Below are 15,606 nucleotides of genomic sequence, written 5' to 3' on the forward strand. Positions count from 1 at the left end.
ACATGGGAACATGAAACCATGCCCAGAAATAAAAAATCCAAAAGACACCAATATTTTGAAAGCAAAAAATTCTCCCAGAAAACTAATGGACTTGTCAAAGTGGTCATCTCAGCCTAACAAACGAAGGAATTTGCAGGAATAACGGAATGCAGAATATAGTGTTACCATTACAGTTATAGAGGAAGTGCAGTGCAGGTAGATAATAAGGTGCAAGGGCCATGACAAGGTAGATTGTGAGGTCAAGAGTTTATCTTTAATGTACAAGAGGTCTGTTCAAGAGTCTTATCACAGCAGGATAGAAGCTGTCCTTGAGGCTTGTGGTGCGTGTTTTCAAGCTTTTGTATCTTCTGTCCAATGGAAGTAGGGAGAAGAAAGAATGTCCAGGGTGGGAGGGGTCTTTAATTATGGTGGCTGCTTTTCTGAGGCAGCACGGATCTGATATTTTGTTTAATTTTACTGTTGAATCTGCTTCCATCATTCTGTCAGACACTACATTTCAGGTAATAATCCACCATATAAACAAATGTATCCTCATGCCTTCACCAGTTCATTTGTCAATCATCTGTGTCTTCTGGACTGACATTTCTGCCACTGAAAACTATTTCTCCTTATTTAATCTATCAAAATCATTCATGATTTTGAGTATCTCTATCAAATCTCCCATTAAATCTTCCAGATCTATGGAGAGCAATGCCAATTTCTTTGTATGCCCCATGTGACGTAAGCTCCTTATCCCTTAGTATGATTGTAATAAACCTCTACAAAATATAAAACTTCACAATCTCCAATAAATTTCATTTCCTATGAATCTGCATATTTCAGTATGTCTCCCAGAATACAATGTATAAGAGTATTTTATGAAATATATAGGTTTGTGCCATGAAGTCTGTTATTGTGCACCTCTGTGGTTGGTAATATTGAACCAGTTTATATACTGTTTTGTGCATGATATCACTTAATATATATTGTCTGTGCTGGGTGTTATTGTGTTTCTTTAAAGCCACAAAATGTAATTCCAGTTAAATAAATGAATATTTGCTCAATCAGTATTTGCTATTATTTGCCATGTAGAGGGTTAGTGGAGTTTCAGTTACTTAGTGAAGTGGGAGGACTGTGGTCATCATTTGGGGTAGTGGGGTCATTACACAGGAGACATGTGCATTGGGACTTTGTTCAATGCCAGTGCACATGTCCAGGATCCTTCGTACCTTTTGTGTCAGAAGCATGGAAGTACTTGGAATTAACACTGTGGATTTCATGATCCATGTGATAAGTGCCTGATTTTTATTAACTTTTTTCCATTGGATTGCTTAATAGACAGAAAAATTGTGCTATGTGATCCAATTTAGTATTTCTTATCTATGACAATACTTCTGAATTATTGTTATTTTACTGCTTCATTAGCACTTACAACATTCAACTATATATCTGAAGCTCTTCACTGTCTCTAAATTTCAGACTGCTTATATAATGAGCTGAAATTTCCTCTGAGTGTTGGGAAGACTTAAACCCTGTTCCCCAGCTATCAACTCCATCATTCTCCACTCTCTCTGGCAGTTGTCTGAAGCTGAATAACATTGGTGTCTTAATTCACTCTGAGAAAAAGTTATAATTAATAATCTACACCATCACAAACATTGCCTCTATTAGCTTCAAAAACACCACCAAGCTCTTCTCTTGCCTTAATCTATCTGCTTTAATATTCTTCCATATTTTAGTTATGTAACTTGACAACTATGTTAATGCACTTCCAGCCAGTTTACTATGATCTATTCACCCTGAACCTGAAGTCATCCATTGTTTTGCTTTCCTATTTACCCTTTATACAACTGATCTATTTTCATTCTAATTTTCAAATCCCTCCATGAACTTGACCATTTTTATACTTATAATCATATCCAGCTCTACAAATATTCAAAATACCTATGTTCTTCCAATTTTGGCCTCTTGAGCATCCATAATTTTATTCACTACACTATCAATTGCAGTTTCTTCATTTCCAGGGCCTAAACTCTATAATTCCCTCCCTTAACTTCCCTGCCTTGGTATTTCCCTACCCTCCATTATTTTTTAACCAGTTTGACCTCTCATATATCATAGTGTCAAATTTTGCGTGATAATGCCCCACGATGTTTTAGTACATTAAAGGTGCTTTATTAACCTAACATGTTGTTGCTGTGTAAAGCAAATTAATGCTGGATCTCATATTATAGAAGGCTTGGAGCAGATTTATTGAGCTTCATTCTAGCTATAAGAACAGACCAGGAAAGAATGAACTGTTAGGAACTGCTCGTTTTCAGCCAGAAGGTATCTTCCTTTTATCTGGAAGAATATCAGAATTTCATCCAAAGCCTTCTGGAATGTAATTAATTTTGTGTGAGAACAAATTGGCACCCTGTTTCATATACCAACCAATTTTCCTTTACTTTAAAGTAAATGAAAAGAAAAGTAAGCATGTTTAAAACAGGTCGCCAATTTTCTTTTGTTTCAGTTTGTGCTACCACCAACATGAATTTCGTACCTTCATGTTAAATACTTATCAGGCATAACCCTGTCTGGGAATGCTGTGTGTAGCTTCAGGCAGCAATAAGTTAAATTCCAATCAGTTTGAAGCCTACAGAAAAATGGGAACCCAAAGTAATAAAGGTCATTGTAACATTTGCGAAGAAAACAGGACTTATTGAGATTTAACTGTGAAGGAGGAGGGAAGGGGCAGTTGTGCTCACTACAATCAAATGACTGCACCTGAGGATAATATGGAAATATAGATACAATATCATTATTTGAAAATCAGTGAGAGGTTGCTGTATGCTGCTTTGACCCCCCCAGAGAACCTATAGAATCTCATTTCATCTCTCATTTCTTTCTCCTTTTTCCATTTTCCTTATTACTAAGAAGTGTGTATGATTCCCATAAGTTATCTTCCCAAAATGTATATTTGATTTACAAAGTATTTGAAAGGAAGTAATTAATGTTTTTGAATCATTTTACATTACTTTGTTTTGTAAATTCTATGGAAACTGTACTGTGCTTATTTAAGGTTTAACTTTTACTTATTATTTATTATGGGGAGGATTTTTGACAATTATTGAAAGAATAGTTTCCCTAAATCTGGTTTTTGGATGTCCAAAGAATTCTTGTAATGCCATTTATAGGGGTGGTTGAGGCAGTTTGGTAAAATTGTGTAGCATTTTTAAGGATCCAGATTTTTATGAATCTGAACATAATGCTTCTGGGGAAACAAAAATGTTTCCAAATGTTTTGGGGTCTTTTGTTAAGTGTCTGCCAGCGGTCTCTTTAAGGACTATTGTTCAATGTGTTCATTCCCTGTGCACAGTGCATGTTCTGTACCTAAAAATTGTAAATATTGTATTGCAATTGGCTTAATAACTCACTTTGAAGATTTAAACTGTGTATTACCCATTTACATGTTTTTTTCTGAAAATCCCATTAAGTCATTGATGTACTGCCCTAATTTGTAACTGCTAGTCTTTGAGTCAATGGTAGAATTCTAGCATTTGTAAAAATCATCTGCAAGGTTATAGTTTTAATAAGAAAATCCTTGTTGTAGAATTCCTATTAGTTTAACTTTTTCATTTGTAAACAATATTTTAACTATGCTGCATTTGCCCTTTTATCAGCATAATTTGGGTCTTTTCAGCAACTGCCAAACAAATATAGGAATTTCTATTGTCTATGTCTGAAAATGATATATACATATAGGAAACAGTTTGTGTGTGTATTCATCCTGCATCCTTCAGGCAGGAATTGAATTTACCAGCACAAATAGTAATGTGTACACACAAGTTAAATGAAAATTGGTGAAGTTGTAAACATGGGCAATTCAAGCAGAGTAGTTCCATGATTCACTTTAGAAAGCTAAATATTGATAGATATGTGTGTTCTGGAACATGTAGAAGAGAAATACAAATCCTTTTGCATATATACTGTTGCCTAACTAAATACTCTGAAGTTAACTACAGCAAGTAATAATTTTAACATATGTCTAATGAGGACGAGATTAATTGGGTAATAGCAAAGGTTTCTTAAGAGCAAGATGTCTTTGATAAGCTCTATGTTATGCTTATCCAGTTGCTCCTTGTAAATAAATTCTGCATGAAAGAAAAATTAATTAATGGTGGAATTGATGTTTCCATTGATAAAATGTGCAATGATTGGATTCAACTTCATTTTACCTGTGAGTTTGTTTTGAATATAAAATAAATTTATTGAAAATTCAAATTAGAAATTCAGTATAGTTGATGGATGGGAGTCTTTGTGGTGCTAAGATTTGGTAAGGCTTACCAGAAACTTTGTTATATTATGGTCTGAAATGTCACTGCTGAATTAATGCACATCTCTCTGGTTCTCAGATTACAACATACAAACTGCAAGTACTATCACAGTATAATCAATACATGCCTGAAAAATACTGTCTTTCAATCAACTATTAGGCAACTCTGAAAATAAAAAGAAATGAACCCAGTCCTAAACAAAATGATCGAATGTAAAATTCAGTTATGCTGATAGTAGTGCCTTTGGGCTGAATGCTGAGATCGCTACATGGAAAAAGCATAGTAACTGAGTTAAGTGCTCAGAAATAGTTGAAGATTGGAGAATTCAGTGCTGCGATATCTTTACCTATGATGACTAAACCGCTTAATCTGTCTACATTCGTTTTCCCCTGTTCTCCCCCCTCCCCCCCTACAATTCCCCCATTCCCAAGCATTTCCTGTCGCTTACATTTTATGGCTTTATGGGACGTTTCAATGTCATTGCCACTTTGTAAAATAGAGCAAGCTGGGAGTGAGTGACTAGGCCTCAGACAACAGATCCTGAAGTTCTGCTGACAAAGGCTTTTTAACTATTTTTATGTGTCTCGAGTGATCAACCTACTCTGCACCTTTAGTACCATTGCTGTAGGTAGCGCTACTCAAGGCACACAATTACTTCCAATGCTAGTTTAATGACGTCAAATGTTTTTGGTTAGGTTCAGCAGGAGCATGATATTCTTGAAGTTACTTGCACAATGCACACCAGTGGAGAAAGCATCATCACTTGGCCCTCTAAAGCACTTACGCATTACTAGCACCAGGACAAAATAGCAGTTTTCCTGCACAACTCCTTTTTTATTGTATCCTTTTATTTTGTTTGAATTTCTTGCCCATTATCTTTTCCTGACAACAGCATTACACCATTGTTTTCTGTACCTGCATTATTGATTAGGTACTTTATTGTTTTATTTTACTGGGAGGTGGAAAACTGCACCAAAATTTCTGGTTTGTATTGGATTTTTAAAAATATCATGCAAGAATTTGTGGTCAACAATGAGTCACTTACACATTCTAAGTCATCTGAACAGGAAAATGGCTCACATTTTCTATGCTCCACTTACCTGCAGTTGAGTGCCCTGCTTCAGTGGCTCTGAAAGACCATTCCCTCTTGATTTTATTGGTAGATTTGGATGCAGGGTTTGACTTTGGCAATATTGAGTTAACGTGCCCTCGGGGGTCCAGAAGGCATCTTTGATGACATCCAATTTCTGGAAGTTACCTCATCTCTCACCAGCCACTCCATTCCTCCTCTGAAGGGTAGAGTGGAGGATTGGTTACAATTGTGCCATAAGCCTGATTCCCATTGCATACAAAGACCTGGATTTTGCTAGTAAATGCCAATTATTCACTTAAATGGAATCAGGACTTGGGTTGCTGAGCATGATTAGCCAAATGGGTAGTCCCAAACTCACTTCTGGAATGCCAAAATGCAATTCCTTGACCTTCTTGGAATGTAAGATTTTGCTCTACATTCATCTTCATGTGCAGTTAAGAACAACAAGAGTGCTATAGCCTGCATTAATCATCCTGCCTCCCCTCTTGGTCTCCTCCCTTCCCTTACATGAAAACCACTGCCCTGATGGAAAGATGACCCAATTTAATCCTGCAGGCACATCCTACTTCTGGGCTGTGGCAGGATGTTTGCAGTTTGTCTGTAATATTGAACTGGATGCTGAAGCCTAATTTAGGCTTGGACTTCTGCTACTGACCCTTGCAAGCAAACCAATTATTTAATACTCAGCAGTAGCCCTCTGAAAGCCATATCTGTGCAGTCCACAAAGTACTATGCTCAATGTTAAGAGAAATAAAAGTCTGTTTTGTGTCAGTGACTCCAAAGGACAGATTGCTGCTCAATTGCTCATTTCATTATTCCCTGTCCTGTGTTTCTTGGATTTTCTTATTTGAACGATGTCTTGTTATTTGTTTTGAACACCTTTGAACAATAATGTTAAAGTGGAGCCAGATAAGCATTTGCTGGTTCACTAGTATTAAGGGTGGATTTGATTTTCTACAATTGCAGTAGTATTTGTGAATTGAAGTATAGGCAACCTGAATAGAATTTTAATGAAAATAACCCAATTTCTATACTTCAACTGACCACTCAAAATTGTAAACTTGGAATTGTAGCTCAGATTGAAAGATTTCTGAAAAATAACTTTGTACATTTGAGCTGAACTTTCCAGAGTAAATGATTGCCTTTAAAAGCTTGGCATAAATAATTTAAACACTCTTCCTTTTTCTATATATATTGTGTATTTCTCCATTTGTGCTCTTAATTTAAAACAGTTGCAAATGCCTAGCTTTCGTACTGAACAAACACAATATCTTGAATGAATTTAAATACCCAAAGCAGGTGAGTTAGGGTCAGGAGGGTAGTAAAAGTAAAATGGAGGGTATTGAAGTGGGAATACAATCTAGCAGCATGATGTACAGACGGTGCTGTAACTTCTTGATCTCTCTGAAGAACAGTACTTCAGGCTAAGGTCATCATGTTAGTGGTGAATCCAGTCCATCAGAAAAAGATTGCTACTTGTAGGGTATGGCAGCCTTACAGACCTGGAAGCTGTGAAAGTCACAGCAGCCCTTTTTTTTGCCCCAGATTCCTTCATGGACATTACTGAAAACACTGAGAAGCATATATGTTGCTTTCAGGAGCAAGGAATTGTGTAATCTTCCACAGCGAGTGGAGATTTGAATTTGCCTCTGAGGCTTCCTTCCCATTCAAATGTAAATATCTGGCGCTGTAATGACCACCAAAGCAAATGGGTATTTTTATCAAGTGCAAGGAATACAGTTTCATCAACTTGGATTTGATCTGCTACCACAGAACAGAGTTCATATGATTCCCTGAGAATTGCTGTGCTACTTGGATCATAGATATGTTCAAACCAACCCGTGTTTCTTGAGACAGTGTTCTCAATGCATCCTAACATTCACGCTTTATGCCATACATCAGCATATCATGCTCTTGGCCTCTCTCTGCAACAACATTATCTCTTTCTACCTCAGAGATGTCATCATCCACAGTTCCACTTTACTCTCTGCTGCATTTGAGTCTGCAGCAGGCAACATTTTACCTTCCTTTCCGGTAGCAAATTTCAACAGCTAGCTCTTGGATTTTAATACCTTTCCTGACCTTTCTCCTCCTTCATTTACCTCTGACTCCATCTCTGCCCCATTTCCATCCCCTGTCATGATCTCACCATCCCTTCTGACCTTCCCTTCAATGATCCCCAACACTCAGTCTTCATGGGAGGCCTCATCTTTGTCCCCCATGTTCCCATCTTAATGAATTCCAAGCCCAACATGGTGTTGAACTCTTCTTCTTCCGCCTCTGCCTCTGTGACTGTTTCTTTGGCCAGAAGTTCTCACCCCAGACAATGGACCCTTTCTCTAGCCTATAGAACCTTGAATACACCCAGACCTGAATACACTCTGTCTACACTTCTTGTTGCCTCGGTAAAGCAGACTCCACTCATCCCAGTCATTTTCTCTCCTCCCCCCTCCCATTGGGCAGAAGATACAAAAGCCTGAAAGCATATACCACCAGGCTCAAAGACAGCTTTTATCCCATTGTTATAAGATTATTGAATTGTCCTCTAGTATAAGATAGTGTCTTGGTCTCACAATCTACGTCGTTATAACTTTGCACTTTATTGTCTACCTGCACTGCACTTTCTCTGTAACTATAACACTTTATTCTGCATTCTGTTATTGTTTTACCTTGTACTACCCAATGCACTGTTGTAATGAATTGATCTGTATGAATGTATGCAAGACAAGTTTTTCACTGTACCTCGGTACATGTGACAATAATAAACCAATTTACCCCCTCCCCTGATTTTTCCACTCCCCTCACACTGAGAACCAACCATGACATTGTTATCAAACTTGCCAACAAGGATGGTGCTTCTGTGGCCTGGCGAACTGACCTCAATCTTGTAGTTCCCAACACATCCTAGTACTTCCCTCTGGACTATGATTCCACCCTCATGCATCAGGTCACTGTCGATTTCCACCCCCCCCCCAACCCCCCTTCTCCCCCCAGTCATAGATCTCATTTCCTTAAGAGATCTTCTGTTCACAGCTTCCAACCTTGCAGTGCCCCAGCTGCACACAGCCCACTTCTACCTTCTGTCCAGGACCCACAAGCAGACCCATAGGTCCATTGATTCACCCTGCTGTTACAGCACCAAAATTATAAAGAAGGGTCCCAGCCCTGAAACGTTAACTGTTTCTCTTTCCACATTATTATAAGTAGAACAAAGGGTACCTGCATCAGGTTTGGCTTGTGACTCCTGTGAGGAGCCCAACAGTGTGGTACAGCATTGATACAGCAAGAGCTGCATGGTCACCAGAGTGATCAAGTCTTTGAAATATTTAAAGTCAAAAAGTACTGCTTTCAACATACGTAAATTACCAGACTCAACTCACTAATGCCCTCCTCAATCTTGATCATGCCTTTCACCATCATCCCACACTTACCCATATATCTAATCCCCCAGCATCAAACTCTTTGCGTCTTTAAGTCAATAATTTTGAGCTTTCTTTGGCACAACAAGCATCATATAATTAAATTTTCCTACCCGCAGTTAAGTTCTACGTCAACAGCCTGCTTCTTGTTAAGTCTTACTGTGTTTAAATGTAATGAGTGTTTTCTATTAGAGGAGATGGTACTGAATTTTACTAGCCAAAAGGCATGATATGGATGTGCTAGACTTCAGATTTTTGTTGCATGAATAAAATGTAAAAAGCTACAGAAATGGTAAATATAGGATGAATCACAGTGCATAATAGAATACATACAGTATGTCATGCAAACTCCTACAGTCAGGTTCTACTTAGGTGTTGATTCTATAATAAAACATTACCAGAACAGAATATGCTGGAAACACTTAGCAGGCCAGGCAGCCCCTGTGGAAAAAGAAACAGAGCGAATTTTTCAGGTCAAAGACTCTAGATCAAAACTTACTACTTTTTATTCTGACCAAAGATTCTCCTCCATCCAGTGCATTGCCGTCATAAAATATTAAGTATGTGTTAGTCTTAGCCAATAATGTTGTTTTACTGCTAGGGTCTTCTATCTGGCAATACTTCTGATATATGTTGAATCAACAGGTTTCATGTCATTTTGTAATTGTTTAATTAGTTACAATTCTAGGAATAAATACAAGTGTTAGAAATATGTATCAAACAAATCTATGTTTAATGATTATATATTCATATGTTACTATATGTTGCTTTGAAAGCATATCCATAGAACCATACAGCACAAAACAGGCCCTTCGGCCCACCGTGTCGTGCCGTCCATCAGACCACCCTCACACTACCTAACCTCTTCCTCCCGCATATCCCTCTATCTCACGTTCCTCCATATGCCTATCCAACAAGCTCTTGAACCTGTTCAATGTATCTGCCTCCACCACCACCCCAGGCAGTGCATTCCATGCACCAACCACTCTTTGGGTGAAAAACCTCCCTCTGACATCTCCCCTGAACCTTCCACCCATAACCTTAAAGCCATGACCTCTTGTCTTGAGCATTGGTGCCCTGGGAAGGAGGCGCTGACTGTCTACTCTATCTATTCCTCTCAATATTTTATATACCTCTATCATGTCTCCTCTCATCCTCCTCCTTTCCAGTGAATAAAGCCCTAGCACCTTAAGCCTCTCCTCATATTCAATACTCTCCAATCCAGGCAGCATCCTGGTAAATCTCCTCTGCACCCTCTCCAATGCCTCCACATCCTTCCTATAATGAGGCGACCAGAACTGAACACAGTACTCTAAGTGTGGCCTAACTAGAGTTTTGTAAAGCTGCATCATAACCTCGCGGCTCTTAAACTCAATCCCACGATTTATGAAAGGCAACATCCCATTGGCCTTCTTAACTGCTCTTTCCACCTGTGAGGCAACTTTCAACGAACTGTGAATATGAACCCCCAGATCCCTCTGCTCCTCCACACTGCCAAGTACCTTGCCGTTTACCCTGTACTCTGCCCTGGAGTTTGTCCTTCCAAAGTGTACCACCTCACACTTCTCCGGATTGAACTCTCCATCTGCCACTTGTCAGCCCAGCTCTGCATCCTATCAATATCCCTCTGTAAGCTCCGACAGCCCTCCACACTATCCACAACACCGCCTATTTATCTGATGCACAACTGGTGAGTGTCCTTGAAAAGCTGTTAATAGTTATAATATTAACAATGTGTAGTTAAAAAGTTGACAAATGACCACATCATAGTAAGTGGTAACATGAATTCCTTTTTTATAGGTTGCAGTTCCCTCCCTGTGAGTTAAGCCATGCTGCCTTAAGTATTTACATTAACGTGTATTTCACCCAGATGGCCCAATCTTCAACCAAAAGTATTGGTAGTTGATATGTTTTCTCAGTCACTACCAATGGTGAAATTACTTGTGTCTTGTGTGCTGAAATGTGGACGTCGACAATATTTCCCTTCTCCTGTGAACAAGTGCCCAAACAATAAGCACTTTTGTCTCATGTCCTGGCCGAGAGAATTTCAGGTGAAGTCTACTATATCATTTTATTTGTACACCACAATCTGAAATGTTCAAAATAAATATTGCATTAAGTTTAATCCATGGATTCCTCCTTTTCCTGTTGTGTGCTTTTTCCCCATGAGATATGCTGTGGCATCCTGCCTGCTGACCAACTGATCCGTCTTGTTTGGCATTTGATTAATGATACGGCTCATGAGTTCAAATCTTCTGAATGCTATGCTGTTTTGATCAAGATGATTTGGCTTTCAACTTGTTGATTGCTGGCCTTGGTTATCATTTGGGATTTGATGTTTATGGATGTAAATATTTAAGCATTTTCCATTGAATAGCCAATAACTGAATATGCTTTGTTTACCTTTAGGTAACTTTCAATCATTATTTCAATTTTCTCTGCAAAAGGCACTTGGAAGTTGTACTTGAAAGGAATGTATGTTGAGGATTGGGCCTCAACACAGTAAAAGCTGATTCCCTGACTTATGTTTTCTTTCATTGGAACCTTAGACTATCAGCATGAGATAGTGAATTTACCCTTTGATTATTCAATGACAAAAAAACTAGTTTAACTGGTTCTATTTCATCAAAACACAATATTAACACTATGTTAAGTACCTTACCTTTATCTTGGAGTATATCAAATGGATTAAATTATGGCTTGAAATTTCTGCAGAAAAGCCAGAAGTCCTATTCTCCCTTTATCCTATCCATCCCTCTCCTCTGCAACTGGATAAATAAGCTTTTCCTCGCTTTTTCAGGTCTGACAAAGTTACAAAGTTCTTTGATCAGAAATGTTAACTCTATTCTTCTTTCCACAGATGCTGCCAGACTGCTGAGTGTTTCCAGCATTTTTTCTTTGTTTCATTTTTCCGGTTTCTGCAGTTTTTTTGATTTTCAGTTAAAAAATATGATCAATTGAAACAATTAATTTTAATCTTTCTTATTTGTTTTGCCTGATTTAATATAGAGTTCAGCAAGATCAAAGAGTACACTGCAGAAATTGTTGTGATTGTGGGTCTCACGAAAAACTAGATTTTAAAACAGAACTGGTAAAATTAAAATAAGTACACTTCAACATTCTTCCATTTACTACTTAATTTATTTTGCCACTAGTGAAGAATTACATCAAGACAAAATGCAAAGATTTTATTTGTTCATCATTAACACAATTGTCAAACATTCTGCTAATGTTCATGCAAAAAAGACACAATGCTCGAAGAAAGTTTGCTTTAAACTATTTTATTTCATGAATCTCACTTAATTTTCAGCAGTAATATTTTAACTAGGCTGAAGCATTTACTGTTGTGATGTGAAATGACTTGGTATCTAACAAACTGAGAATATGAAATTGAGAATTAGACAGCAGTGATGCCCCCTTTGCTGTTTGCTTACACTCTGATTCTTGTTTATTTCCTTTTCTCCCTAGTGAATCTCAGTCCAGGAGCAGAGCAAAAGGTCATTTTCATCACAGCCCGTGTTCACCCTGGGGAAACACCTGCATCATTTGTGTGTCAGGGTAAATCCTCTATAGCACCTCTCAATTTAGTTGCTGATTAAGTAGAACATCTTGGCAGTTACCTTTATTACAAATGGATTTATGATGAACACATAAAAAGAAATTATAAAGAAAATGATTCCTTACTATTTCTCACCATTTATATAATGGTATAATTGAATTTGAAGTTTTAATTGAAGCTACAACATACCTGCAGCATAGCTACAACATAACTTAAGATATCAATCTTGATTTTTTCCTTTTTTATGTTCATCTTATTATTATTATCTAACATAACCATATGCCAAATTGAACAAAAATATCTTGTCCTTAAAGGAACCAACACCACCAGCACTCTTCTGACTCCTAGAGAGTGATGCTTACTCACAGCTGGCTGCACCTCTGATTTATTAGGGCAGTTAGCATGCTCCCAAGTTGAAGAGATTGGTGGAACTGCAGAACATATTACCTGCAGGACGGATGTCCTCTGTTTAAGAGGATATGCTAGACCCTCCTGGTTGTTGGCAGGAGGTTGCCAGGGAGTTATCCAACAGGATTAAAATTACCTACACCAACAATCAGTTTTGAAAAATATATATGATTGTTTAAGATTGATTAAAGCGAATCCTCACAATTGAAGACATTTTCAATGCTCTTGCTCTTTCTCTTCCTTATAACACATACACTTTTTCACATACACATTGTTTCTATCTCTCTTCTGTTGTCTCTCTCCCTTTTTTCCTCTGCTTCGCTCTCTTAAATGTCCATGCTGCTCTGCTTGTCTCTGTGTCGTCCTCTCTCTTACCCTGCTGCGTTTCATGCATATCTTCCTCTCTCATTCCCTGCATATCCTTAGTTGTCTCCCTTGTCTGCCCGTCTTCTGTTGTTTTCCATGTGCCTTCCTCATTTCCATACCTATGCTGCTCTTCATGTGCTTCTTTGCCTTTCTCCCTCCGTCTTCCCTCTGTGCCTTTACTTGTCTATCATTCTCCTGGTGTCTTTCTCTTCATGTCTCTTTCCCACCCACTCAGTTTGTGCCTTGTTTCATTCTTTGCTGTTGGACTTGCTAATAATTGTGAGGTCTACAGACCTTTTCCCTGCTGTCAGGACCAACACTTGGAAGAACGTGACTGAACCAGGCGAAGAGCCTCACTGTCCCTCTCACACTGTCCCTCAAATACACGTCCTCTATCAATACATGCCTTGCTCACTCACTTGCACTCTGACGTGGAAATATGCTTTGCCCTTCAAGGCACTAACCCTGGGCATCCACACTGCTGCACTTACTCCATGACTATGTTGCACAATCTAACAAAAAAGTCACAATCTTATGGTTACTCAACAGGCTTTCACAATTGTCATCGATTGTATTTGTAGATCACCTGGAACAGGCAGATGGCACTCAGGGTTTGGTGGGAGTCATTTTGGGAGAGCAGGCCATTGTCTCTGGAGGAATGAGTGCTCCACCTAATGAGTACTGGGCCAGGCAAATCTCAGGCACCAGAGTGGAGTTTGTCTGAAATCCATTAGGCATCATTTTATTGCACCACTCATTGGTACAGGTGTCTTTAACTGCAGGGCTTGCACCTACAGCCATAAGTGCTCATTTCTAACCATTCTCACTTTATGAATAGTTCATAGTGGGACATTAAATTAGCTAGCTGCAAAACTGGCCAGCAATACACATACCATGGGCATGCACTTGGACAAACACACACCCCAAGAGGTGGCATGATGGTGCAGTAGTTAGTGCTACTGCCTCATAGCTCCAGTTGATCCTGACCTAAGGTACTGTCTTTGTGGTGTTTGGACATTCTCTCCATGATCTCATGGGTTTCCTTCAGATGCACCAGTTTCCTCCCATATCCCAAGGTTAATTAGCCATTGTAAATTATAGCATTTAGGGTAGGTTAGCGGCAAAAATAATCAAAAGGGGAGTTGATCGGTGTGTGTGAGAGAGAATAAGTAGCAGATATACAGGGAAATAAGAAGGGGAATGAGCAGATGGATGCAATTGGCTGAATGCCCTCCTTCTGTTGTATTATAAGACAGGAGTTTCACGGGTGGTGAAACCGTGAAACTCCTGTTCTTTATGATGCAAATGCCCCCATGTGAAACAAATACAATCATACATTTGAAATCTTAACATCAGCAGACACATTTACATACACATGACTAAACAAAAACACAGACAGAAGTACGGACACCACATCTCAAATTCTGTTCCAATACTAATATCATACTGGAACAATACCCAAGTATACTTCTGGCATGTCAAGTAGGACACAAAAGGCATAAGGACAATTACAACAGCAGCATCACGGATATGCAGTCAAAGCTAGTTATCAAGTATGTGAAGTAAAACTCTGATAGTTTGGCATCCTGTTGTTCAGAAACACTGATGGATCAACATCTGGCTCACCAGAGTCCTGTTTCCTGCACTCCTTTTAAATGCATCAGGGCCCTGTTTCCCTTGCTATAAGACCATAAGACATAGGAACAGAATTAGGCCATTCAGCCCATTGAGTCTGTTCCGTCATTCAATCATGGCTGACTTATTTTTCCCTCTCAATCCCATTCTCCTGCCTTCTCCCCATAACCTTTGATGCCCTCACTAAATCAAGAACCTATCAACCTCTGCTTTAAATGTAACCAATGTCTTGGCCTCCACAGCCATCTGTGACAATGAAATCCACAGATTCACCACCCTCTGGCTAAAGAAATTCCTCCTCATCTCTGTTCTAAAGGGACGTACTTCTATCCTGAGGCTGTGCTCTCTGGTCCCAGACTCTCCCACAACTGGAAACATCCTCTGCATGTCTACTCTATCCAAGCCTTTCAGTGTTCGGTAGGTTTCAATGAGATCCCGCCTCATCCTTCTAAACTCCAGCATGAACAGGCCCAGAGCCATCAAATGCTCCTCATACATTAACCCTTTCATCCCCAGGATCATTCTCATAAACATCCTCTGGACCCTCTCTAATGCCAGCACATCGTTCCTTAGATATGGGGCCCAAAACTGCTCACAGTACTCCTTATAAAGCCTCAGAATTACATCCTTGCTTTTCTATTCTAGTCCTCTCGAAATGAATGCTAACACTACTATCCTTACTATACTAATGTTCCTTACTATCGACTCAACCTGCAAGTTAACCTTTAGAAAATCTTGCACTAGGGCTCCCAAGTCCCTTTGCACCTCTGATTTCTGAATTTGCTCCCTGTTTAGAAAACAGTCTACACCTTCATTCCTTCTACCAAAGTG

General features: G+C 38.9%; 1 protein-coding gene across 1 annotated transcript in view; it reads left to right on the forward strand.

Annotated features, from left to right (window-relative positions):
* Positions 1 to 15,606, forward strand: part of agbl4 (AGBL carboxypeptidase 4) — a gene marked incomplete at both ends in the record, with an annotated part of 370,772 nt that overhangs the window by 262,604 nt on the left and 92,562 nt on the right. Inside the window, one exon of the mRNA XM_052010683.1 lies at positions 12,276 to 12,365. Within this exon, the coding sequence (XP_051866643.1) occupies positions 12,276 to 12,365 (90 nt within the window). The remainder of the gene's footprint in view (positions 1 to 12,275; positions 12,366 to 15,606) is intronic.

The sequence above is a fragment of the Pristis pectinata genome, chromosome 3 (genome assembly GCF_009764475.1).
Source record: "Pristis pectinata isolate sPriPec2 chromosome 3, sPriPec2.1.pri, whole genome shotgun sequence".
In the NCBI taxonomy this organism is placed as follows: Eukaryota; Metazoa; Chordata; class Chondrichthyes; order Rhinopristiformes; family Pristidae; genus Pristis; species Pristis pectinata.